Here is a 25,839-nt window from a genome sequence, read left to right as displayed (position 1 = left end):
AGGATAGACATGCGGAAATTTGCCTTTAGCCAGCGGGTGGTTGGTTGGTGGAACAGACTTCCATCCCTTGTCGTGGAAGTTGATAGCCTAAATAAGTTTAAGGCTCAGCTGGACAGGTATTTTGAACGAACAGAGGGGTGAAGTGGAAGTAGTTTTTTTTTTTTTTGGCTGATGCTGCATAAGCTTGCTTTCTTGCATCAAATGCCTCTGCTAATGCAAAAAAAATTTTGTGTGTAAATCAGCAATTTGATCATTGTGATGCACATAACTCATCTATATTGTGATGTGAAAGTACACGTCATTTAATTTTGATTCAGAAACTACATAAAAATTTGCAGCTTTTCTTTGAAGTATTGACGTCATTTTTAATTGGACATGTGGTTCTTTCAATACTTCAAAAAATTTTAATACTCAGTCACTCCTTTGGTATAAACTTCATCACGTTTATATCAAATAACTTTATTTGTTGCATCTTATAAAGGACAAAAATTACAAAGCTCAACAAACTGTTAACGAAAATAACATCACCTCCTTGAGCTAGAGTGACATTGCAGTGCAGATTTCCCCACCCCACAGTGCAAATTGCCAAATTGTTCCTGAGAAATGCCGCGAATACTGAGTTATGGCTCCCATAGTAATAAAGGAGTTCCGTTGCAAAGTATGAAATATATAAGAAAAACTAGTCTAAAATTTTGTCTATGTATGTATTATATGTACCTTCATAATATGACTATGACAGTACATAATATGACTATGACAGTTCATAATATGACAGTACATAGTGAAATGCAAGCATATGGCATCGAAATGAAAATAAGAAACAATTTAATATTAAATGTAATATTTATTAGAAATTTCAAACAAATCTTTTAAACCAGCACCTTTGCTAGCTAAACAACTTATCCCATCAGTGTTATCACCTGTTTCACTAAAGTGTTGATAAAGGAGTTTTGCTTTTGCAAGAATGATGAGTGAACTTAACGGAATTTTATTTTGAGTTCGTCCACAGATTTAAAGCTTTTTCCATTTTTTTCTAATTTACATCACGAGTTATAGAGCAAATTTTTGAAGCAATTAGCGCATTTTCACGGACACTACGGCGGATTTTTTCTTCTGATTTCTTGATTGATCGTACCGTTGACTCATTGATTTTATAATGTTTTGCCACTGAGGAGACACTTTCACCATTAGAAATTTTGTCTAATAACTCAATTTTATTCGCTGATGTCATCTTCTTTGATCTCTTCACATTTCCCTTGTTATTCGTAGCCATATTTTTGTACAGGTTAGAAAGAACTTGTCCACAATAAAGTCACTTTCTTCCATTAACACACTCGAAAAAGTCTGTTTTTCGAGTGTGTTAATGGAAGAAAGTCAGTGCATAGCACATGCTTCTTGGTTAGACCGGGGTTCGGGCCTGTGACCACCAGATACGGAGGATGCGGAAAGTCAGGGAATGACCACCGCATATCCCCGGAGCAATATGGCCTTAGTTGCTAATGCTCCTAAAAACCAAATAACAAACAACAAGCAAACTTCCATGGCAAGCGCATAACACATACTGAACAAGGATTAGTGTGAAACATCCACGCTCGCGATTTTGTCACCCCTCTCCCCCCACCCACTGAGCACTGTTTTGACCAGGAAAGATAATTCTAGCCATGCCCGTGTTTTTTTATGGTGGAAAATGTTCATGGCGCTTTAAAATTCTCATTTTTTAGGTTTCATTTTATATTAAATCAGCGACCGCGAATAGCGGGGGTTTACTGTATTTGCTTTTACTGCTTTATCGTACATGATTCAATTCAATTTGATTTGGATTGTCTTGTAAACACACCGGAGTTCCTAACGGGTAGTGACCCATATAATTTGAGTTTTGACCATCTTGTTTCAAAATAGCATATCAAAATATAAAGACACCTTTCATTGTATCCTGAGCTAGAAAATTCTATTGGAATCACTTTAAACCCCAAAGTTCTAAGTTGGTCATGTTTATAATTCAAGTGGTAATGATCTTGAAGGAAAGTATTTGCCAAACTTATCAATGGATAAATGATAAACTGTCTGATAGCCAGTGTATTGGAACATGACAAATATTATGGTAATTCACATGATATTTAGTTTTTTTTATGATAAAAAAAAAAAAACTGAAATTTTATCTTAACAGTAGTTAATCCAGAATGTGTACCCAAAGTTAACATATATAAAATTTAATTTTTTTTATTTTTTTATGCAGGTATATGTCAAATATTGCACTTTTAATGGGAAAATGTTTTCCTTCAAAACAGTTTCCAGGTAAGTGAGGTTTTATAGAATCTAGTAATAATGCTGTGTAGCAAAAAAAAAAAAAAAAAAAAATTTTGTGTATATACTTTAAATGCTGAATCCAACAGGATCATTGGATTTTCTCTAGTATCATGATTTTGACAGAGATTAAAGGTTTTATGTTTTTGTTGTTTATATTTATATAACTGACCAACACTGTGATATATAAGAGCCTGTGTTACTCATAACATTTTGCATGGCTACCAAAAGATGTAAATCTCTTGACTTGTTTTGCTATCTTCATGGATATTATTCCAAAGCAGGACTACACTGAGATTTGTAGTCCACATGAAGCTTACGGCTGATTGGAACAAGTTGCAGACAACTACTTTCTGCTATGGTATTTGCAGGTCATCATTAGTGGGATGGTTTCTGTGTTGGTCATAAGTTATACATTTTGCTATACCTTGAATTTTAAAAGAGCCCAGAAACCACCATGACAGTTGCTACTTTTGTATGGTGGATATATAAAAGTTTAAAAATTCTGCAGATCAAAAAGCTATAGTGTATCCAAGCATATACCGTCCTCTGTTGTTCTGATGCCACACAGTAAAGACATGCCAATTTCCAATCCACCTTTCAGAGAAGAGTCTTTAGAATTGGATGATAAATCTTATGATCAGGATAATTGGGATTACCCCTCAGAAGCTTGTTCAAGAAAAGTGTCATATTTCCCTAATCAGCAAGAATTGTATGACTTGAGTTTAACCAAACCCAGGAATTGGATGAGGGACTTAGATTTAACCAAACCAGTCCAAATGTCCTTACATCTCACTTAAAAGTGGATTCTACCACACAAAAAAGGTTTTCACTTATGGACATTTTTACTTTGTTATAGAATCTGTGTGCATTGTTTTTATTTTACTGGTCTTTATGAAGCAATTGATATTAGTAACAATCCAGAAGGGTTGTGTCTTTTCGTAGACAGTTCAAGTAAAGGTTTGAAAGCTGTGTTTTTTCACAGTGGAAATACACTTGATTCCTGTTTGTGCACTCTGTTTTTATTAAAGAAGACTATGTAAATGTGAAGCATGCACTAGAGAAGATAAAGTATGACCAGTTTAAGTGGGTGTATGTGGGGACTTTGAGTTTCTGAGGTTCCTTTTGTGTTTGTGAAGTAGTTTCGTTAAGTTCCTTGTTTTCTCTGCTTCTGGGATAGCGGGGTAATGGATCAACAACACAGAAGAGAATTATCTACTAGAATTGAGTTACAGTCCCTTTCTTTCTAAGGAATGAAGTTTTACTTCTCACTCCATATTTGGTCAAACAAATTGTTAGAGCACTGGATCCTTAAGATTGGCACCTTCAAGCATATACAGTGTTTCAAAATTGTAATGTAAAAGTGAAAGGTAGCATATCTTTTCTACACAAGTTAAGTTTAAGTTGGTTATTTTTTCTTCCAGTTTACAAGAACTGGAAGAAAAATGACTGGTGCTGAGTGAAATGTCTGGCAGTTGTTTTGTCTTGGATGCAATGTCAATCAAGCTCCATTATTGCACTCCTATTGGTTTTATTATTTTATTTTATATTTTTAATAAGCCAAATTTGGGTAATGTTCTGGAGGACATTATAAAAGACAGATATTCAAGTGTACATTTTAAGAATTTTTTTGATTAACCTGTGGAGGGTTTCTATCTTTTTTTTTTTTTTTTTTTGTTCTCTATTCTGTAGCGAAGTATAACTTTGTTCTTAAATCTGATATAGTATTATTACATATTTACTTTTCTCTCATTTCTGGGCAAACCATTGATGCTACAAAAAAATTAAGGTCATATTCAGAGTCAGCATACCTAAATTCATAAAGAAACACCAAGAAATACACATAAACAGTAAAGGTGCCTCCGTAGCCAGGTGGGAAGGAGCAGCAGTATGTAGCACGCGCTTCTTGATTAGACCGGGGTTCAAGCCCGTCACCACCAAATACGGAGGATGCGGAAAGGTAAGGGAATGACCGCCGCATATCGCGGAGCAGTATGGCCTTAGTTGCTAATGCTCCTAAAAACCAAATAACAAACATAAACAGTAAATTTGTTATATAGTATTATAGAATGGCTTTGCTCACCCATTTTTCCACTTAATTATTTATTTTATGTTGTAGTGGGTATATCTCGCTATCTGAAGTTTGTTAGTGAATTGGGGTTTGATGAAGAACCAGACTATAACAAGATTAGAAACATTTTAAAATCATCACTGAAAGAAGCTGGCTACAGAGATGATGGTAAACTTGTATACACTAACCAAGGAAGTTCCTCACGTTTGAAAAGCTCTTTACCTAGTAAGGTATGTAATAATTATTAATTAAAATTGCTTAAATATTTAAATGTTGTATGTATAGAGGTATGGGGACAAGCTTAGGGTATGAAGGTTGCTGGTTTTTAGAATTTTGCAGTATTTGGGTCCCTGTATCACATCCCTGGGATTAAACAGAAAATGCGATTTCAGGAAAATGGAGATGAAATGGTAATGTTATTTAGTAATTGCAAATTAATTTTCAAGGATAATACCATGTTCCATATATTCAGTTCTTTTATTTGAGTTTAGACTTTGTGAAATATAAAGTAAACAGAAAAGACTAGCTTAGTCATGCCCCAGCCATTAACCTTTTCTTTTTCAAGTCACATCATCAGCAGAGAAGGTGGCATAAATACTCCTCCTTTTTTGGCCATGCGAACAGAGGCAAAATATACACTCTGAGATTGAATGGGTTGTGCATTTCCACAAGAAATGTATGACCCATTGCCGCTACACTGGTAGCTCAGCTGAAGATATGTTGTCCAAAGTATGCAAAGTTCCTGCACTATGAGGTCCATTTTAAACTTGAGATTCCCCTTTTACATACAGATTCTTGATTGTTCCGACTTAATTCTTTTGAAAAACTCTTTTGCTCTTAAAAATAGCAAAGCTTTCAGGTCAAATGACATTTTTATGATGCAAACTGTTCAAAGAAATAAAGACAACTTTTACTCTTTTAAACTAAGTCCTTAATAGCAAGAGGAAACTGTACAAGTAAAGCTGGAAAGCATGGAATTGGTGATGGAAAAATTTTCAGGCCTAAAGGAAAATAAGGCTCTTGGAGTTGACAGCATATGTCCAGTAATTTTGAAGGATGGCAGAAAAAGAGTGCATTGAACCATTAAGGTTAATTGGTCCTTGAGGTTGTCACAGACATTCTCTCAGATATGCCAAACAAGCTGTATTTGCTACCTGGGAGTCTAAAACGCTGAGGGAACTGATGGAGCTGCACTCGGGTGACACTCAAGTCAAGTGGACCCAGTTTCGGCGAAGTCCGGGCGGTCTGTGACAGCCAAATCTTCTGCTTGCACCTACACAATGGTGGGACAAGAATACCAGACAATCCTTACCATACAGCCAACACACTTGATCTTTTTCTCTCAAACAACCCTTCTAAGCACACGGTTGAAGTGAATGGTCCTTTAGACACATCACAACTTGGTGATTGTCTCTTCTCCAATGGAACCTTTATCTCATTGCTAATCCCAACCTCATGTTTGGCATTACAAGGATGCAAAATGGGATGACCTGCGAGATTTCTTTTCTTCTTTTCCTTGGTCAGATTACTGTTTCAAAACTTCCGATGTCAGCTTTTGCTCAGATCGTGCCAGTGAAATTATTCTTCTAGGAATGGAATCCTTTATTCCACACTCCACTTTAAAATCTCATCCTTTATCTAAACCTTGGTTTTTCCAATAAATGTGCTAAGGCTGTTCAAGAGAAGATTGTTGCATATCGTAATTGACTTGTTTCCAATTCTTCAGTTTCATTTTCTGCCTACACCAAAGCTCACAACAATTGTAAAGCAGATATTAATCAGTCCAAACTAGATTTTGAACAGGCTAAAAGCAGAAAACTTGCTTCTTGCCCTAATGGTAGCCGCGCATTCTGGTCTCTTGCCAAAGTTGTTGGCTGCAACTTTTGCCCAACTCTGCTCCCACCTCTGTCAAAACCAGATGGTTCTGTTGTCACTTCAGCCAAGAATAAAGCTGACCTGCTAGCATCCCATTTTTCTTCCAACTCATGTATTAATGATCTTGTTAAAACACCTCCCAACACACTCCATTCAATGCCTCCTGTGGTCTTCCTTCAAAAGGAAGTCAGAAGGATTTTGACAAAACTTGATGCTCAGAAAGCTACAGGTCCTGATGGTATTTCTCCACTTGTTCTCAAAACCTGTGCTCCTGAACTTACTCCTGTTCTTTGTTGCCATTTTTCACTTTCTTGTTCCGGGGGTCTTTTTCCTTCTACTTGGAAATTTGCTCATATCCAACCAGTTCCTAAAAAGGGTGACAAATCCCTACCATCCAATTATCGTCCCATTGCAATTACTTCTACTCTTTCTAAAGTAATGGAGAAATCAGTTAACTGCCAACTCTTAAACTACCTATAAACCTTCTGTCTGATCAACGATCGCCAGTATGGATTCCGTCAATGTCAATTCACTGGTGATATTCTGGCTTATGTTACCCATTTATGGACAAATTCGATGGAAAAGTTCGGTGAAACACAAGCAGTTGCTCTTGACATCTCAAAGGCTTTCGATCGAGTTTGGCATAAACGTCTTCCAAACAAGCTTCCATCTTATGGTTTGCCAACTGTGTTTTTTAATTGGTTATCCAGTTTTCTCTCTGATTGCTCACTGAGGTTGATGGTAGATGGCTCTCTGTCTTCTAACTTTTCCACTAATGCTGGTGTCCCCAAGGTTCAGTTCTTTTCCCCCACTCTTTTCCTCTAGTATATTAATGACCTTCCATTAACTGGAAATGTTATCCATATTTTGCCGATGATATCAAATTGCATTCCACTTTCCAGTTTGAGAAACCTTGCTCTGTTCAATCAGCTTTAACTTCTCAAATATCCGCTACCAATTCCTTAAATGTCGATCTCCAGTAGGGCAAAGGCAATTTATTTGATTTCAATCCTTCTAAAACTCAGTTTTGTTTTATATCTTGCAAAAAAAATTCTTCTGTTCCTGTGCTTATCTTTGGTGACACTGATTTCTAGGCAAGATGATATATCTCTTTTGGGGATTGCCGAGTTGTAACCTCTCTTGGCACAAACGCATTACAAATATTGCTTCCTCTACATCAAAAAAACTTGGTTTTCTCTTTTGCTCTCGGCATTACTTTTCTTCCAAACAGCTTTTCACTCTGTACAAATCGCAAATCTGCCCTACCATGGAATATTGTTCCCACATCTGGGGTGGTGCCTCCAAAACCTCTTTCAGGCTTCTAGATTCCGTTCAGAAGAGGGCCTATGGAATCTAGAAGCCTGACTCATCTCTAACAGAGTCTCTACACTCGCTGTCTCGTGGATGCACTGTTTCTGCTGCATGCCTTTTCTACAAGTATTCAAAGTATTTTATTATTTTGGCGGGCTCCAGGGTTTCCCCTATTCGCCGCTGAAAGTAATCTATACATTGTGTACAGTTTACAATGATTAATTATACATGAAAAGTACATTGATTAATTATACATGAAAAGTACAATGATTAATTATACATGAAAAGACTATTTACAGTGATGGTACATAAAAGACTATATACAATGATGGTACATAAAAGACTATATACAATGATGGTACATAAAAAGACTATATACAGTGATGATACAGTGAAATGCTGGGCTTCGGAGTCCAGCAGACTGATCAATACATCAGGTAAGAGTAATCCAAAGAAACAGTTTAGCATTTTACTGAACCTCAGGAGCAAGAATTCTTTTTCTCCGTTTAAACAATTTCTCTGCATAGGTGGAGAAGGCGGTATAATATTCAGAACAGTTAACCAATTTCGGCAGTTCGGAGCAGTCAAATACATTTGTGAGAAGTTGAAAGTCTAGTCTTAAATCATCGTACAGAGGACAATGAAAGACGAGATGCTCAACAGTTTCTTGAGCACCACAACTACAGAGAGGAATGTTACTTAATCCTAGTGAGAACAATTTAAAGTTAAGACTGCCATGACCGGTATATAAAAACATAACGTATAAACCAGCATTGAACCAGTCCATTTTCTTGTCGTAATCAACAACCTCGGGAAAAAACTTAAAGGTCTCCCTACCTAAAGTAGAGGTGGACCGGGTATTTTGCCATGCTCTACAACATTCATTTCTCATTCTTTTAATGTCTACATTTTCTTGCAAGTCAGTATTATATGTTATACCTTTTACAATCGCAGGAACATTTTTTTCTTCTACAATATAAAAGATAGTGTAACATTACTTCATATTGGATTGGCAGTCGATGACTGAGGACCTGGAGAGCAGCTGTAGAGACAGTTCGAAGGGGTAAGATATTTTTGAACAAGGGAGTTACCGATTCTGTATCCCCAGGCCCCAGCCGCATAACACACAATTGGTATAAATATACAAGAGTATTATAATTTAATGGAAGATTTCTTTACACCAAAAGTACTCCTGGTAATCTTAATACAGATACTTCCATGGGCACTGTTCTTCTGAATTGGCTTCTATAATTCCCACTCTCTCTCTTTCAAAACAGTCCAAACACCTGCCACCGCCAGCCACCATTAATTTACTGTCCAACTTCAAACTCAGAACCAACTTTTAATCTTCCTGGTTTATTCGTTCAACTGCCGTTTTCTGAAACAACCTTCCTTCATTCCTATTTCTGAAAATTAGTCTACAGAAGTTCAAATCTAATGTCAACAAATATCTTCTTTCAGCTTTTCAACCTCCAAATCAAGCACGGTACTAAGTACTATATGTTCTAATATGTCTCGTGTTTGGGGTTTTCATTTAAAAAAAAAATTGTGGGGGGGAGAAATTACCTTGGATTGGAGAAGTGCCAGGGTTTCATCAATGCATAAAAGTGGGTAACTATCAACTAGTTAGTCTGACTTCAACAGTAAGGAAAATCATGGAATCAGTGATCAAGAATGCAGTATAAGAAAATTTGGATAGATATGGAATTCTGAAGGAAACAGCATGGTTTTGTAAAGAGAAAATGATATTTAACCTGGTAAGCTAGTTTGAGAATGTCACTCATGAGCTGGATGTAGGAAATAGTTTCTGTGTTTGCTTGGATTTTGGCAAATCATTCAACAGTTTTTCATGAGAGGTTACTCCATAAGTGGACTTTTTTTATCATTAAAAAAAAATACAATTCACAACTGGTGTACAGTAGCACTATGCAAATCTTATGTTACATGCTTACAATGTGATTATGTTAGTGTGATTGTTTACTGAGTAAAACATTTTGCAACAAAATTTAAACATGCATTCAAAAAAAGAAAAAGAAAAATCATGTTTGTGTTGAAATCAGGGTAACAGTAGCTTAACAAAAAAAAAAATATCTTTCTTTAGCTTATAATAAATAGTATCATCAGTAATTCAAAATATTAAATTTTGATTTTGAATTTCTACATTTTCTAGCAGTATCAAGAAACAAACAAGTTTTGACAGTCTATCAATCCTTTCTGCTTCTGCTTGAGTGTCAGTTTTCATTAGCTCACCCGTTTGTTCAGGAGTGAATAAATCAGCAGGAAACAATAAGATGCAGTGGTGTATTCCTCTGCTTCTTGCACCATTATATAGTTCTGCTGTGAATCTGCACTATAATGAGATGTAAATTCCGAATTCTCCAATTTTCTTTTTTGTTTTAAATTTTGATGACTTCCCTTATACTGGATATATCTTCATTGTGTTCCCCAATAATAGTTTCCCCCATAATTGGATGGTCTGCACAAATTTGAATTAGAAGTATCTAATTCAAATTTGTGCAATTCTACAAACCAGTTCAAGATTCTTTTATTATGTTGTTCATTTTCATAATGCACAAGGCAATTAAGAAGATAATAATAATGATTAGTCAAACGTCTTAATTGCCTAAGTGGATACATAATAACAAGCACCTTTTTGGGTGGAATATGATTTCTCATTTAATTTCCTACTGAGGTAAGCATTGGGTTTCAGTTCTCCTTGGAGAGCTTCTTCATTCCAAGACAACTCCTGTTTCTTGCCAGATGGGTCCATGATACTAACCTTTGTTTTTAATACTAACCTTTGATAGTAGGGAGAAAGATGGTGCCACCAAAAAATAGGGGATGATGAGTTTCAGTAGTATGTATACAATGTATTTAGGAAAGATAGGGCAGATAGAAGGGGTTGTGGGGTCATGCTTTTTATCAAAAGCAGCCTGAACATGACAAAAGCTTTCCCCGGGTTCAGATGTTTCACATACTAGTATAGAATCTGTATGGCATGAGATAGTTGCAAGCAATGGTATATTGAGAGTGGGAGTGTGCTCTACATGCAAATTGAATGGGCAGGTAAGCGTGAATGTCTTATTATGGGTAAGTTTAATTTGCTTCTAATTGATTGGAGCAAATGGGAAGGAAACTCCACTTAGGGGACAAAAAAATTTTAAATCAACTAGATGATTTTTATTTGTACCAGCTTGTCAGGGAAAGTTCTAGGGTAAAAAAATATTCTAGACCTGATCATTATCCATGAACGTGACATAATAGGGAAGGCAAAGGAATGGGTTATAATTTCAGAAAAGGAAATTACTATGCCTTAAGGTGCTACATGGCCTCTATTAACTGGGTACTTATTGCACAGAGTGAATACAATTGAATTATGACAAAACCTCATGCCAGGGCAGGGAAAAGGAGGTGATTGTCCCTCTGTATAAGGCAGTGGTCAGGCCACGCCTTGAGTACTGCGTACAGGGCTGGAGGTCTCATTTTAGGAAGGATGTAGATTTACTTGAGCGTGTACAGAGAAGGGCAACAAGATTGATGAGGGGAATGAAGGGATCCTCTTACCAAGAGAGGCTTAAAATCTGCAAATTGCAGTGGCTGGAGACTAGGCACCTGCGCAGTGATCTGATTGAGGTGTATAAGGCCTTGAATGGATTGAGCATGCTGAATTCTGATGGGATCCTTCCACTTGTTCAGATTACGAACCTAAGGGGGCATAAATTCAAATTAAGGAAAGACAGATGTAGAATAGATATGCGGAGATTTGCCTTTAGCCAGCGGGTGGTTAATTGCTGGAACAAACTTCCATCTGTCATTGTGGAAGTTGATTGGTTAAATAAATTTAAGGAGGAACTGGACAGGCATTCGGAGGGAATGGCGTGATTTTTTTTTTTTTTTTTTTGTCTGATGCTGCATAAGCTCATACACTTGCTTTCTTGCATCACATGCCACTACTACTACTACCTTTAAAACATTAATTGCAGAAGCCTTGAATGTATATATATGATTAAAAAAATGCTCCACAAGGAGGATTCCAAGTTAAATGAATAATGAAGTTGCCAGATTACTTGAGCAGCAAAAGTTGCCAGATTACTTGAGCAGCTTGGAAAAGTAACAGAGCAATAAAACATACTAAAGCCTATAACAGCTACAAAATGATCTGTAATAGTGCCACAGAAAAGGTTAGGCTGGCAAAGGCAGATTATGAGAAATCGCTTGCAAAGAAAGCAAAGAGTAGGGATAAGAAATTCTTCACATATATAAATGCAAAGAAGAAGAGAAAGACAAACCGGATCGGACTGTTATGTAATGGATGTGGGATAGTATTAGATACCCTAGCTGATGTTCCAGATGAACTCAACAGTTACTTTACATCTATATTTACAGAAGAAAAAACCTTTATGTCAAAGAGAAATTATGGGAGTGAAGCTGAAAAATATGTAATTAATGATATTGAAATTTTACGTGATTATTTAATGAAAAAACTTTCTAGCCTACAAGCCAGTAAAGCTCCTGGGGTTGATGGCATATACCCTGTAATCTTAAATGAGTGCATTGACCCATTGAGGCTAATTATGAGAGCATCACTGAACTCCGGAGTGATTCCATTGGATTGGAAAAGTGTCACTGTATCTCCAGTACATAAGGGCGTTTCTGAGAGTGAAGTGGGAAATTACCAACCAGTCAGTCTAACTTCAGTAGTAGGGAAAATCATGGAGGCAGTGATCAAGAGTGTAATTCAGCATCATTTAGATAGAAATGGAATTCTGAAGGATACTCAGCATGGTTTTGAAAAGGGAAAATCACATTTAACTATTCTGGTTAGCTATTTTGACAAGATCACCCCAAGGATCAATATTAGGTTGTTTTTGATTTTCATAAATTACATTGATGAAGGGATAGAGGGTGCGATGTCAAAATTGGTAGAGTAGTTAATGATCACCTCCAAGCAGGGCTTCTTCAGAGTGATTGAGTTAGGGATGGTCAGAAAATTGGCAGCTATGCTTTAATCCTGCAATTTGAGGTTACTGTTCCCCAGGTGTAAGGTATTGCACCTGGGTAACAATAACCCCAAAATAACTTATGCACTGGGTGGAGTTGAACCAGAGCTAGTAGTGGAGGAAAGGGGCTTGGGTGTTACAATATGGTCAGACATTATGTTCTCCGAGAATTGTAGACAGGTTGTTTGATTTTTTTTTTTAGGAGCATTAGCAACTAAGGCCATATTGCTACAGGAAATGCGGTGGTCATTCCCTGACCTTTCGCATCCTCCGTATTTGGTGGTGATGGGCTCTAACCCCGGTCTAATCAAGAAGCGTGTGCTACGCACTGCTGCTCCTTCCCACCTGGCTACAGAGGCGCCTTAGACAGGTTGTAAGGAAGGCCAATGGTGTCCTATCAATAATTTATCAGACAATTGCTAGTAGAGATGAGGATTCCATAATCCCAATATATGAGGGTGGTTCAATAAAGAATTGCCCTCACCTACTTCCACATAGCACAGAGTCGTGATATTTTGTGTGTAGCATCATACATATCTCTGTATTATTAAAGGTGTAAAATTTCAGCCCTTGCAAGTCAGTAATATATGATGTGACGAAGTAGCATCATGGACAAAGTCGAAGCCAGAGCTGTAATCCAGTATCTGTTCTTGAAGGGGAAATCTCCTAAAGAAATCCACAAGGAGATGACTGCTGTATATAAGAATGAAGCCCCATCCTATGGCATTGGGAAACACTAGCATAGACAGTTTAGGTGTGGTTGGACATCGGTAGAATTTGAGCCCATTCCAGGTCGTCCCCATTCAGCCATTGATGACAGCACAATCAGAAAAGTGGAGTCGGTTAATCATGGAAGATCACCAGATATCTCTCCGCGAATTGTGCCAGGAGGTGAAGATTAGTATGGGCTCTGTTGAAACAGTCCTTCAAGACCAATTCCATTTACGGAAATTGAATGCAAAATGGATTCCCAGATTGTGGACTGGTTTCCAGAAGACTGATCGACAACAGAAATCACGAGTTGTTAGCTTTGTGCCAAAAAAATGAGGAAGACTTTTTCTCTCATCTAATCACTCAAGATGAAAGTTGGATAAACCATTTCGACCCTGAAAGTAAAAAGAAGTCCATGGAATGGCGACATCCCAGGAGGTGAAGATTAGTATGGGCTCTGTTGAAACAGTCCTTCAAGACCAACTCCATTTACAGAAATTGAATGCAAAATGGATTCCCAGATTGTGGACTGGTTTCCAGAAGACTGATCGACAACAGAAATCACGAATTGTTAGCTTCGTGCCAAAAAAATGAGGAAGACTTTTTCTCTCATCTAATCACTCAAGATGAAAGTTGGATAAACCATTTCGACCCTGAAAGTAAAAAGAAGTCCATGGAATGGCGACATCCCAGGAGGTGAAGATTAGTATGGGCTCTGTTGAAACAGTCCTTCAAGACCAACTCCATTTACAGAAATTGAATGCAAAATGGATTCCCAGATTGTGGACTGGTTTCCAGAAGACTGATCGACAACAGAAATCACGAGTTGTTAGCTTCATGCCAAAAAAATGAGGAAGACTTTTTCTCTCATCTAATCACTCAAGATGAAAGTTGGATAAACCATTTCGACCCTGAAAGTAAAAAGAAGTCCATGGAATGGCGACATCATGGTTTCTCCCCCCCCCCCAAGAAGGCAAGGGTCCAAGTGTCAACAGGAAAGGTCTTGCTGGCAGTGTTTTGGGATGAGAAAGGTGTAATAATGACTGATTCCTACCGAAAGGTAGAACAATTACAGGTGCCTATTATGCCAACTTACTCACAAAATTACGGGAGAAAATCAAAACATGTAGGTGTGGTATGCTGTCCAAAGGTGTGAGAATGCTTCAAGATAATGCCCCAGTTCACACTTCTGAAATTGCAACAACACAAGTGGCCATTTGTGGATAAGAAATACTGCCCCATCCAGCCTACTCACCCAATCTTGGACCATCGGACTTCTTCTTGTTTCCTTTCCTCAAATCATTTCTTCGGGGGGGGGACCCACTTCCCTGATGACGAGACACTCATTTCTGCAACAGAGTCACGGTTCAAAGACCAACCTCACCACTTCTACAAAAACAGTATCCATAGGTTCATCCATCGATGGGAAAAATGTATAAATCTGCATGGTGGCTATGTAGAGAAGGACTAAAACTTGTGCCAATATGATGCAAGAAAGCAAGCTTATACAGCATCAGCCCAAAAAAAAAAAACCACTCCCCATTTAAAAAGTTTGTCCAGTTTTTCCTTGAATTTTTTTAAGCTATCAACTTCCACAACAACAGATGGGAGTGTGTTCCAGTAATCAACTACTCGCCGACTAAAGGCAAATTTCTGCATGTCTATTCTGTAACAGTCTTTCCTCAATTTGAATTTATTCCCTACTAAGTGTATAATCTGAGCATGAGGAAGAATCCCATCAGCATTGAGCTTGCTCAATCTATTCAAAGCCATAAACACCTCAATGAGATCACCTCACAGGCACCTAGTCTCCAGACACTGCAATTTGCAGAACTGAAGCTCTTTCATGGTAAGAGCACCCCTTTGTTGGCAGGCTTCCTAAAATGAGGCTATGCAGTACTCAAGGTGTAGCCTGACCATTGCCTTATAGAAAGTGACAAAGCCCCATGAGCTGTCCTGGCAGCCTGTCTGCACTGTTCAGAGAACTTCATCTCTGACTACACAATTACCCCTAGGTCTTTTTCATTCTCCACTACCTTGAGTGTAGTACCACAGAGTTGGTACATTACTCTGGTGTTACTGCTACCCATATGCAGTACTTTGCATTTGTCAATGTTAAACTTCAGTCGAACTCCTCTCGGGCCATCTGCCTAACTTTTCTAGATCCTGTTGCTGTAGCAAACTGTCATTACTATCATTAACAACCCTGCCAACCTTTGTATCATCTGCAAACTTGGACATTAAGCCTGATATACCTACATCAGTATCATTGATAAATATAGAAAACAATGGACCCAATACCAAACGCAGGGGGATTCCACTAATAACATTAGTCAACGAATATAAGTGCCTATTGATTATCGCTCTGTCTTCTCCCACTTAACCATCCCTTTATACATAGCAGGAAACATTTGCTCTTATGCCATACTGCTCCAATTTGTAAAGCAGTCTTTTATAAGCAACAGTATCAAAAGCTTTCCTGAAATCCATGTATATGGCAATAAAATTATTTTTTCCATCCAGTTCCTTTGTGACCACATCGTTGTAGCCAATCAAATTATTCAGATTTTTCCCTTAACAAACACATGCTGTGTCTGAACTATAACTCCAGTCTTGTTTAGATGAACCTGCATTTCTTCTTTAACCAGTGACCATTATTTTCCCCAGAACAGAAGTTAAACTAACAGGTCTGTAATTACTCGTGTCACTCTTTGATCCCCCTTTGTGATTTGGGGATACATTCACACATCTCCAGTCTGTGGGGACCCATCCCTGAATACAAGGATGGTCTCATAATTATGGCTGAGGATTTGCTTACTTCTTTTGCTGCCTCCCTTAATATAATCGGATAGATCGCATCCACCCCAGATACTTTTCTTACGGTTAACGTCAATAATTTCTCTTCCACTTTCCTATGAGTTATTACAAAATTATTTAGTTCCCTGTTAGGGATTGGTAAACTTCTAGCCTCTGCTTCCCTAGAGAATTCCTCATATGTGAATGTAGATGCAAAATACTCATTCAGTTTGTCAGCTTCCTGAGTAGGAGCGTCAACAGTAGAACAATCAATATCAAGTGGACTAACCTGGTTCATCTCTTCCTTCTAGAGTTTTCAAAGTAAAGAAGTCTTTACTGTTTTTTTTTTTTTTTTTCTTTGCATTCTTTGCCTAATTATTTATATGCATCCCTTGAATTTTTCTTCTCTGCCACAAGTCTCATTAGTTCGTCTGACATCCATTTAGGCCTAAACTTTAAACAGTATTTCTTAGTTGGTATGAAAATTCTAGTAGCTTCCAAGATTAATTCATTGAATACTTCCCATTTAGGATTTGCTGTTGGTAACATCATCAGTTGAGACCACTGTAGCCACCTTTACAAAAACAAAAACCCTTTCCTTTACCCCTGATGGTGGTTACATCTTTAAGAAAAGCAACCACTGCCACCTAGTGGTTGCTCTATCTGCAGATTCTTAATACATGAATAATCACTGCTGATAATCAAATCAAGAGTATTACTTCCTCTAGCTGCCTCTCAAACATGCTGCTGCTGTAGAAAACAGTAATCCAATAAATCCACAAAAGTCTTACTAGTGTGTGAGACACCAGCCGACAAGTTTCGATCAGTATCTAGAAAGTTAAAATCTTTGATTATAAGACATTCTGATTTACAGGCCCACTCTATTTCTCTGTACAGTTGTTTTTTGTTGTATTCATCAGAGCCATTAAGCCTATAACACACTCCTCTCATTTTTGCTTTTCCGGTTCTTATGTCACACCAAACTGATTCAACATTGCACTGGCCACCATGAGAACTGGATGCACTGCCTTAGATTTTATGTGTTTCTTAACTAACAGTATAACCCCTCTTCCCTTCCTATCTTGTATGTCATTTCTGTACACATTGTGCTCCCTTTATTCATTCCTTATATCTGTGTGACACTGTCTCTGATATCCCAACAGTGTCTGCGCTTGATGTCATAACCAGCACTTCATATTCATAAAATTTATTAACTGTGCTTCTAGCATGCCGCCTCCATAGCGAGGTGGGAAGGAGCAGCAGTGCATAGCACATGCTTCTTGATTAGACCGGGGTTCGAGCCCGTCACCACCAAATACGGAGGGTGTGGAAAGGTCAGGGAATGACCACTGCATATCCCGGAGCAATATGGCCTTAGTTGCTAATGCTCCTAAAAACCAAATAACTAACTAACTAACTAGCTTCTAGCATTGGTGTACATGCAAGTATACATGCACCTATTCTTACGTTTAGTTACCCTAACACATCCCATGTATATACTTTTTCCATGATGACTCCCCACAGTCTTTGAAATCCCTAGTGCCTTGCTTTCAAGGCTGCTGCTCATTCAAATAGAAGCAGTGCAAGAATCACTTTCACTTCTGTCTTCAGCTATTATTATTCTGTGTATCCCCCCCCCTAAGCTAGCAGTTTTCCAATCCACCTAATGCTACCTTGATAGCATCAGCAAATATTCTTCTATCCTTTCTATTTAAGTTCAAGCCATCCTGTAGAAGACAGTCTCTCCTGTGAACAAGCTCAGACCATGCATGAGAAAAATTCTACTCATGAGCCTTGCACAATTTCGCCAGGGCCGAATTGATTGACAAGGCTCTCACCATATACTCCCTTCTGTTGTTTCTGGGCAGAAATGCAGACACTGTCAAATTTAATCCTCACTTGCAACTTTTTTTTTAACATTGACCTGTACTTGTTAAGTAAGCCTGCAGATCTCCTACTCTTAATTGCATTACTGCTGACTTATCAGCTCTATCGTGGGATGCTGACCATCATAATCTTCACTTATATCATTCTGTAGTAAGATCCTGGTTAGATAGGGTCTAAGCAATGCATAGGCCACAGTGATGAATAAGGTCTAACCATCTCAAGGTGGTTAGACCCTATTCATCACTGTGGCCTATGCATTGCTCTTGGAGCCTACTGCACATCCCTTGTCCAAAGTCTTTACGCTGAAGCTCACAACCCTCTGCGCTCTCTCTCTCTCTCTCTCTCTCTCTCTCTCTCTCTCTCTCTCTCTCTCTCTCTCTCTCTCTCTCTCTCTTCAACTAATTTTACTGCTAAATTATGACATCAAAATCAAAAGTCAACCCATGCATCCATCTTGGTGGTATCTATTTATTCCAGATTGGGAGAGCTTGTATGCCATTTATACATCAGTATCAGCCAGCTGGCATACATCTTTGCTCATTACTTGACAATTGGCAGTTCATCACTAGTTCCACTGCTCCTCCATGGGCTTTCTGTCCTCCAGGTTGTGAACTGTTCCTTCAAGAATGGGGAAGAACTACTCTTTCTCAACAGAATATAAAACAGCTTCATAAATCACTAATTGCAGAATATGAATCTAATACTCAAATATACACAGATGACTCCAAAACAGACTGATATCAGTGCTGCCATTGTTCTTCCATCCCCCATAATGACCTTTGAATCTGTAAGATTGCACCAGTTTACTCATTGTCATATTCTCCCAGTGCCATTCTCACTTTACAGCAACCAAGGAAACATCACAACTACCAATTAGATCATATTCAAAACTTGCTGACTGATATAGCCAAGAATATGAAAGTAGTAAAACTTTTTTGGTTCTTCCTTAGCCATGTTGGCATAACTGGGAATGAGAGTGCTAACCATGCCAAGTGTAAAGTGTGTCAGTTGTCTGAAAAAGAAGTCACATTTGCGAGTCATACACACTGTACTCATTTTTAACTTCTTTCTGCCTCAGATCCACCATTCTGCCCAAGCTGTCATACACAACTCACAATTCAGCATATCATAGTTGGTTGTCCTCTCTATATTAGAGTATGGCAAACCACATTCTTATCAAGGTTGTAGTTGAAATCACTTTTAAATGAATTTTAGACGACAGAGCTGATCAATGCAGTTTTCACTTTCCTAAAAAAGATATGATGCTATTATAGAATTTGACGCTGAATCCTACATAATGCACATATTTGAGTTTAATAGCACCTATTATTTTCTACCATTGTTTGGTACATAATGGCTTTTAGCTGCCATTGCATCTTAAAACCTCCAATAACAATAACATTTGGTGGGGGGGGAGGTCCTGAAAAAGTAACATGCAGTGTCAAGTCAAGTGAGATGAACCTGGCTTTACTTAGTGAAGCTAGATTCATTTCACTTGAATTGACATTGAATGCCAATCTCCAGTCTCTACTTGGTGAAGAGATTAGTATTCGGTATCACCTACAGCAGAGGTTCCCAACCTTTATGAGCCTGCATACCGGTCAACCACATTGGTATCTTATGATGTACCGGTGTGTTAATTAATGAGTACATGTCTGTTTTGAAAAGTCATATAAATAATTAGGTAAGCAAAACCAAGCTATTCTACTAAAAACAGAAAAACATATTTATTAATTAAGAAAATACAATTTATAAATGAGGTTTTTGTTTTTTCACATAACGTGGTTTAAACATTTTCCTCTTTACTTGGAATTTTTTTTGTTTCTATTTCGAATCTGTTTCACTTTTACTAGAGAATAGATATCTGGATTGATTTGTGTCAATTTCAGTCGAAGATCTGATTCAACGTTCATCGAAGTTCTGTATTTATTTTTCATTGCAGTCATCACTGAAAATCCATCCTCACACACAAGTAAGTCGAATTAAATGGCAATACACTTTCAATGCCTGCCTAACATTTAAAAAGTTTACTCTCCCATGAGGGAAATTGCAGGTGGTGTCATTCACAGCCCCATACCGGTAGCTCACTCTTTTTGTACCTGGTTGTTTGGAACCTCTTACCTACAGGAAACAAACCATTGTTGTGATTTCATGGATAAAGCGAATGCCTCATTTCCCAAGAAATCTATCACCAGTTACAAGATAGAAACAATTTAATACTAAAAATATCTATTTGTACTTTTTTTTTTTTTTTTTAATAACTGCATCATGAATTAGATCAATCTCAGCATGAACTACTAGGTGTTTTATCAGTTGCCGCTAGGTGGATATTGCAGTCAAAAAAGCAGTCACTACAAGATGTGTAGTTGTTTGTCCTAATTACGATGTAAGAGGCATTGCTAAAGAAATTTCTTGAGTCTAAGTCCACCAGTAAACCATCAAACATGAGGATCCTAGATGTTTAGGATCCTCATGTTTGATTCTTTCCTAGCCCCCCTCCCCTCCCTCCATGCTTCATTGGAAGCAGGGACTAAGAGAGCATCAAGCACAGGGAAGCATAAAGAGCCTTTTTTGAAGGGCCAGGTACGAATTTTAAAATTTCTGGAATTTTTTCAGTATTGATAGCTGCGTGTTCATGATGGCAGTAAATAGAAGGCTGTCAATAAATTTGGCTCTGGTGATATTTTGTAAGGCTCGTGAAGAATTTTTCATAGCATGGCCTGTTTTTGTTAACAGCTGGGATTATTTTTATAGAGATAGGATATAGTTCAATTGAAGGGTTTCAAGAATGTTTGCTGATAATATTGCAGCAAAGTTAAGTGGGTTTGGAAAAGTGCTAGTTTGTGGGAGGAGTATACACAGACATAGTTTGATGACAGCCAGATGCAGAGGTGTATATCTTCTCTTGGAATAAGCAGTAGTCTGCAAAACACAGAAAGATTAAAAGGCCTGGGGAAGGGGCCCACATGGGATGCAGTTACTAAAAGTACAAACAGGCATATATATACTTATTTGTGCACTGATCTTAGGAGTATGATAAATTTGATAAACTCAAAGTATTGGTTAAGTAAATGAATGCTGACACGAGATCAGAAACATTGTATCACTCTGATATAGGGGATGCACAGTTTAAATATGGTTTATAATGTGTGCAGAAAGGATTAGCATTAGTAGAGGCATGCAATGCAAGAAAGCAAGCTTATGCAGCATCAGCCAAAAAAAAAAACCTCCCATTTCACTCCTCCATTCGTTCGAAATGCCTGTCCAGCTCAGCCTTAAATTTATTTAGGCTATTAGCTTCCACAACAAAAGATGGAAGCTTGTTCCACCAATCAACTACCTACTGGCTAAAGGCAAATTTCCACACATCTATTCTACAACTATCTTTCCTCAATTTCAAACTGTGCCCCCTGGGATTCTTAGTCTGAACAAGAGGAAGAATCCCAGGGGATTCTTCCACACACACAAGTAAGTCGAATTAAATGGCAATACACTTTCAATGCCATCAGCATTCGGCTTGCTCAACCCATTCAAGGCCTTATACACCTCAATCAAATCACCTCGCAGGTGCCTACTCTCCAGGCGCTGCAATTTGCAGAAATTAAGCCTTTCTTAGTAAGAGCCGCCACCACCAAATATGGAGGATGCAGAAAGGTCAGGGAATGACCACTGCATATCCCGGAGCAATATGGCCTTAGTTGCTAATGCTCCTAAAAACCAAATAACAACATCTTAGTAAGAGCACCCCTTTGTTCCCCTCACCAATCTTGTTGCCCTTCTTGTACTCATTCTAGCACCTCTACATGCTTCCTAAAATGAGGCCTGCAGACCTGTACATGGTATTCTAGGTGTGGCCTGACCATTGCCTTGTATAACGGGATAATCACCTCCCTGTTCCTTCTAGCAAAATTCCTATATATCATGGACAACACTCCATGACCTCCCCTGGCAGCCCATCTGCACTGCTCAGCGAACTTCATATTTGACTGCACAATTACCCCTAGGTCTTTTTCACTTCCCTGAGTGTAGTACCGCACAGATGGTACGTTTCTCTTTGGTTATTGCTACCCATATGCAGTACTTTGCATTTGTCAATGTTAAATTCAGTTACCACTTCTCAGCCCATTTTCCCAACTTATCTAGATCCAGTTGAGTAGCATACTGTCTTTACTGTCGTTAACAACCCTTCCAACCTTTGTATTATCTGCAAACTTGGACATTAATCCTCATATACCTTGATCAATACACAAAACAACAATGGGCCCAGCACCGTACCCTGGGGAACTCCACTAATAACATTTGTCCACGAAGAGCAGTGTCCATTGATTACCACTCTCTGTCGTCTCCCACTCAACCATCCCTTTATCCATTGTAGCAACTTACCCTTAATGCCATACCTACCTCTCCAATTTGTAGAGCAGCCTTCCATGTGCAACATTTCAAAAGCTTTCCTGAAATCCAAGTATATGATATCAAAATTATTTTTGGCATTCAGTTCCTTTGTGACCACATCATAGTACCCATTCAAATTGGTCAGACAAGACCTCCCTTTAAAAAACCCATGCTGTGTCTTAACTATTACTGCAGTCTTGTCTAGATAATCCTGCAATGCTTCTTTAACCAGTGATTCCATTATTTTCCCAGGACACGAGTTAAACTAACAGGTCTGTAGTTACTTGTGTCACCTTTTGAACCCCCTTTGTGTATTGTTAATACATTTGCACATCTGCAGATTGGAGATGTGCAGATTTATCTGAAGTTCACAAGGGTGGTTCAAAGGGTGAAGTGAGTAACTACAGACCTGTAAGTTTGACCACTGTATCAGAGAAAATAATGGAATCGGTAGTTAAAGAAGTAATGCAAGATCATCTTTATAGGAATGGAGACAAAACAAGCACAGCATGGATTTATTGAAGGAAGTCAGTCTGACCAGTCTGATTAGTTATTATTAGATCATCACAAAGAAATTGGATGCAAAGAAAAATTGGAAATCACATATTAATTTCCTTTCAGTAAAGCTTTTGATACCATTCTACATGAATGACTGTTGTATAAATTACAGCATTGTGGCATTGGGGGAAAGTTACTACAACAGATAAATGGATGGTTATGTGATATTCAGCTTACAACTGTCCATTTGCAGGTTAACGCCAAAATCACCTAGCTGCGTTCTCCATTTAATTTAGTACCTCCAAGTAGGGCTCACGATACCAGTATTCCAAAAAATAAGTAATTACTTGAATTCATGTTTTAAATCAAACTTTTATTACAATTATAAATATTCTAACAAAAAATTATTAAAAATACAGTTATTCTAAAAACAAAAAAAATATATATTTTTTTTTGTTTTTAGAATAACCGTAAATTTAGTTATGTTTAATCATCCACCCTACCTGTCCGAATAAAGTGAGCTCTTAAGAAACAAAAGCAATCAATAGTGTTATCGTTTAAACTGGGTCTAATTTTGGTACATATTTAATTAGCGGCAGAAAACGTTCTTTTGGAATCTGTGCTGGTTGGTGCTATTATACTGATATAGCGGCGCCTCCGTAGCCAGGTGGGAAGGAGCAGTAGTACGTAGCACACGCTTCTTGATTAGACAGGGGTTCGAGCCCGTCACCACCAAATATGGAGGATGAGGAAAGGTCAGGAAATGACCACCGCATTTCCCGGAGCAATATGGCCTTAGTTGCTAATGCTCCTAAAAACCAAAAAAACAACAAACAACTGATATAGCCGTAGACGAGTTGCAGTTTACCTTTCCCCACCCCTTATTCCCTCATCTTCAAAAAAATCTTATTTTCTTTTTGGCTTTTTATGGCACTATATCCATATTAACGGAAGAAAGGGACTAAATTCAAAAATAGCAAAAGCTTAAATTTCCAGTACTCACCTTTGATCGATCTGCAATTGTTATGGTTTGAATAATAAGAAATTGGCTAACTTTAAGGTGATTGGTTTATTTAAAAAAATTAAGGCCATGAATAAGTGGTAATTACGATGGAAACGGGATTAAAATATGTGCAAGGAAGTAGAAGTGCACTAACTCCGTCCTTGGTTTTCGTGAAGTTAATTAAAGTTGAAATTCTAAATAGTGAATAAGCCAATAGTTGTAACGTTGGACTTTTGTTAAAATGTCTTCGGTTGGCAAGTTAAGTGAAAGGGAATGCGTACTGTATTTAAGAAAAATTTTGTAATCCCGTGATGCAACTTTGCCGCTTGCAGGAATCTCAAATTGGTGAGATTTCAAACCGGAGAAAGATTGAAGAGGAGTTAGCATTAGCATTAGTAGAGGCATTTGATGCAAGAAAGCAAGCTTATGCAGCATCAGCCAAAAAAAAATCCACTTCACCCCTCTGTTCGTTCAAAATACCTGTCCAACTGAGCCTTAAACTTATTTAGGCTATCAACTTCCACTACAAGGGATGGAGGTCTGTTCCACCAATCAACCACCCGCTGGCTAAAGGCAAATTTCCGCACGTCTATCCTACATCTGTCTTTCCTCAATTTGAATTTATGCCCTCTCAGGTGATTATTCTGAGCTAGAGGAAGAATCCCATCAGCATTGAGCATGCTCAAACCATTCAAGGCTTTATACACCTCTATCAGATCACCTCACTGGTGCCTAGTCTCCAGACACTGTAATTTGCAAAACTTAAGCCTTTCTTCGTAAGAGCACCCCTTTGTTCCATTCACTAATCTTGTTGCCCTTCTCTGTACTCGTTCCAGCAGCTCTACATCCTTCTTGAAATGAGGCCTCCAGACCTGTATACAGTACTCTAGGTGTGGCCTGACCATTGCCTTATACAAGGGAATAATCACCTCCTTATCCCTGCTGGAAAAATTCCTGTATCCCATTGACAATACTCCATGAGCTACTCTTGCAGCCCATCTGCACTGCTCAGAGAACTTCATATCTGCCTGCACAACCACCCCCAAGTCCCTTTCATTCTCTACCACTGTCAGTGTAGTACCACAGAGTTGATACGTTGCTCTGGGGTTGCTGTTTCCCATGTGTAGTACTTTACATTTGTCAATGTTAAACTTCATTTGCCATGAGTTTCGCATTTAAAATGTTTAGATCACAGTGGTGACGGAACCATTCTATAATGTTGGCTTCATATTGCAAGATTTTGTAATTGTTTTTTAATTTTAATATGGTGATAGCTGAATCAACTAGGGGGGATATGGTTGTTGGAGCATACATGTAAAGTAAGTTCAGTGCTGGATTGTCCTGTTCTGAAGCTATTGTAGTGATAATAAGCTCTTGTATTAGATGACTGGGTTGAACTGAATTTGGTTGTGGTGCACTTCTACTTCCTTGCGCATATTTTAATCCCGTTTCCATCGTAATTACCACTTATTCATCCCCTTAATTTTTTTTAATAAACCAATCACCTTAAAGTTAGCCAATCTCTTATTATTCAAACCATAACAATTGCAGATCGATCAAGGTGAGTACTGGGAATTTAAGCTTTTGCTATTTTTGAATTTAGTCCAATAAAACAGTACTTTAAGACATACTATAACTTCTAAGTGTCAAATTATTAGATACCCTTAACGATTATAAATACACCTAATCTGCACCGCCTATTTAATTTTCATCCCGATGCCTTTGAACTTGCCAGATAGTAAGACACAATTTTCAAAAATACTTATCAAACATTTTATCAACAAATTACATATTTCGTTTCTACAGAATGCCTAAATCACAACGTGATTCCGAAATTTCCCCGTATATTCCCAAATAAAATTTATAAAAAATACCCGCACATCACACATCAAACTTCCATCGCCATTATACAAGAGGAACTACGATAAAGGTTTAACAAGAAATATCAGCTCTTACATCAAATACATTATTTAAAATTTAAACTTAAGAGA

At 37.9% G+C, this 25,839-nt stretch overlaps 1 protein-coding gene across 3 annotated transcripts in view; it reads left to right on the top strand.

The window, feature by feature from the left end:
* Positions 1-25,839, top strand: part of LOC150084657 (serine/threonine-protein kinase VRK1-like) — a 266,463-nt gene that overhangs the window by 207,237 nt on the left and 33,387 nt on the right. For all 3 annotated transcript variants that reach the window (XM_090375391.1, XM_090375389.1, XM_090375390.1), the window contains 2 exons: positions 2,237-2,295; positions 4,424-4,605. In XM_090375391.1, coding sequence (XP_090231517.1) covers positions 2,237-2,295; positions 4,424-4,605 — 241 coding nt within the window. The remainder of the gene's footprint in view (positions 1-2,236; positions 2,296-4,423; positions 4,606-25,839) is intronic.

Source organism: Mastigoproctus giganteus, chromosome 6, assembly GCF_048544385.1.
Source record: "Mastigoproctus giganteus isolate SK-2022 chromosome 6, ASM4854438v1, whole genome shotgun sequence".
Taxonomy (NCBI): Eukaryota; Metazoa; Arthropoda; class Arachnida; order Uropygi; family Thelyphonidae; genus Mastigoproctus; species Mastigoproctus giganteus.
Note: the sequence above shows the minus strand (reverse complement) of the source record. Positions and strands in the feature narration are given on the sequence as shown.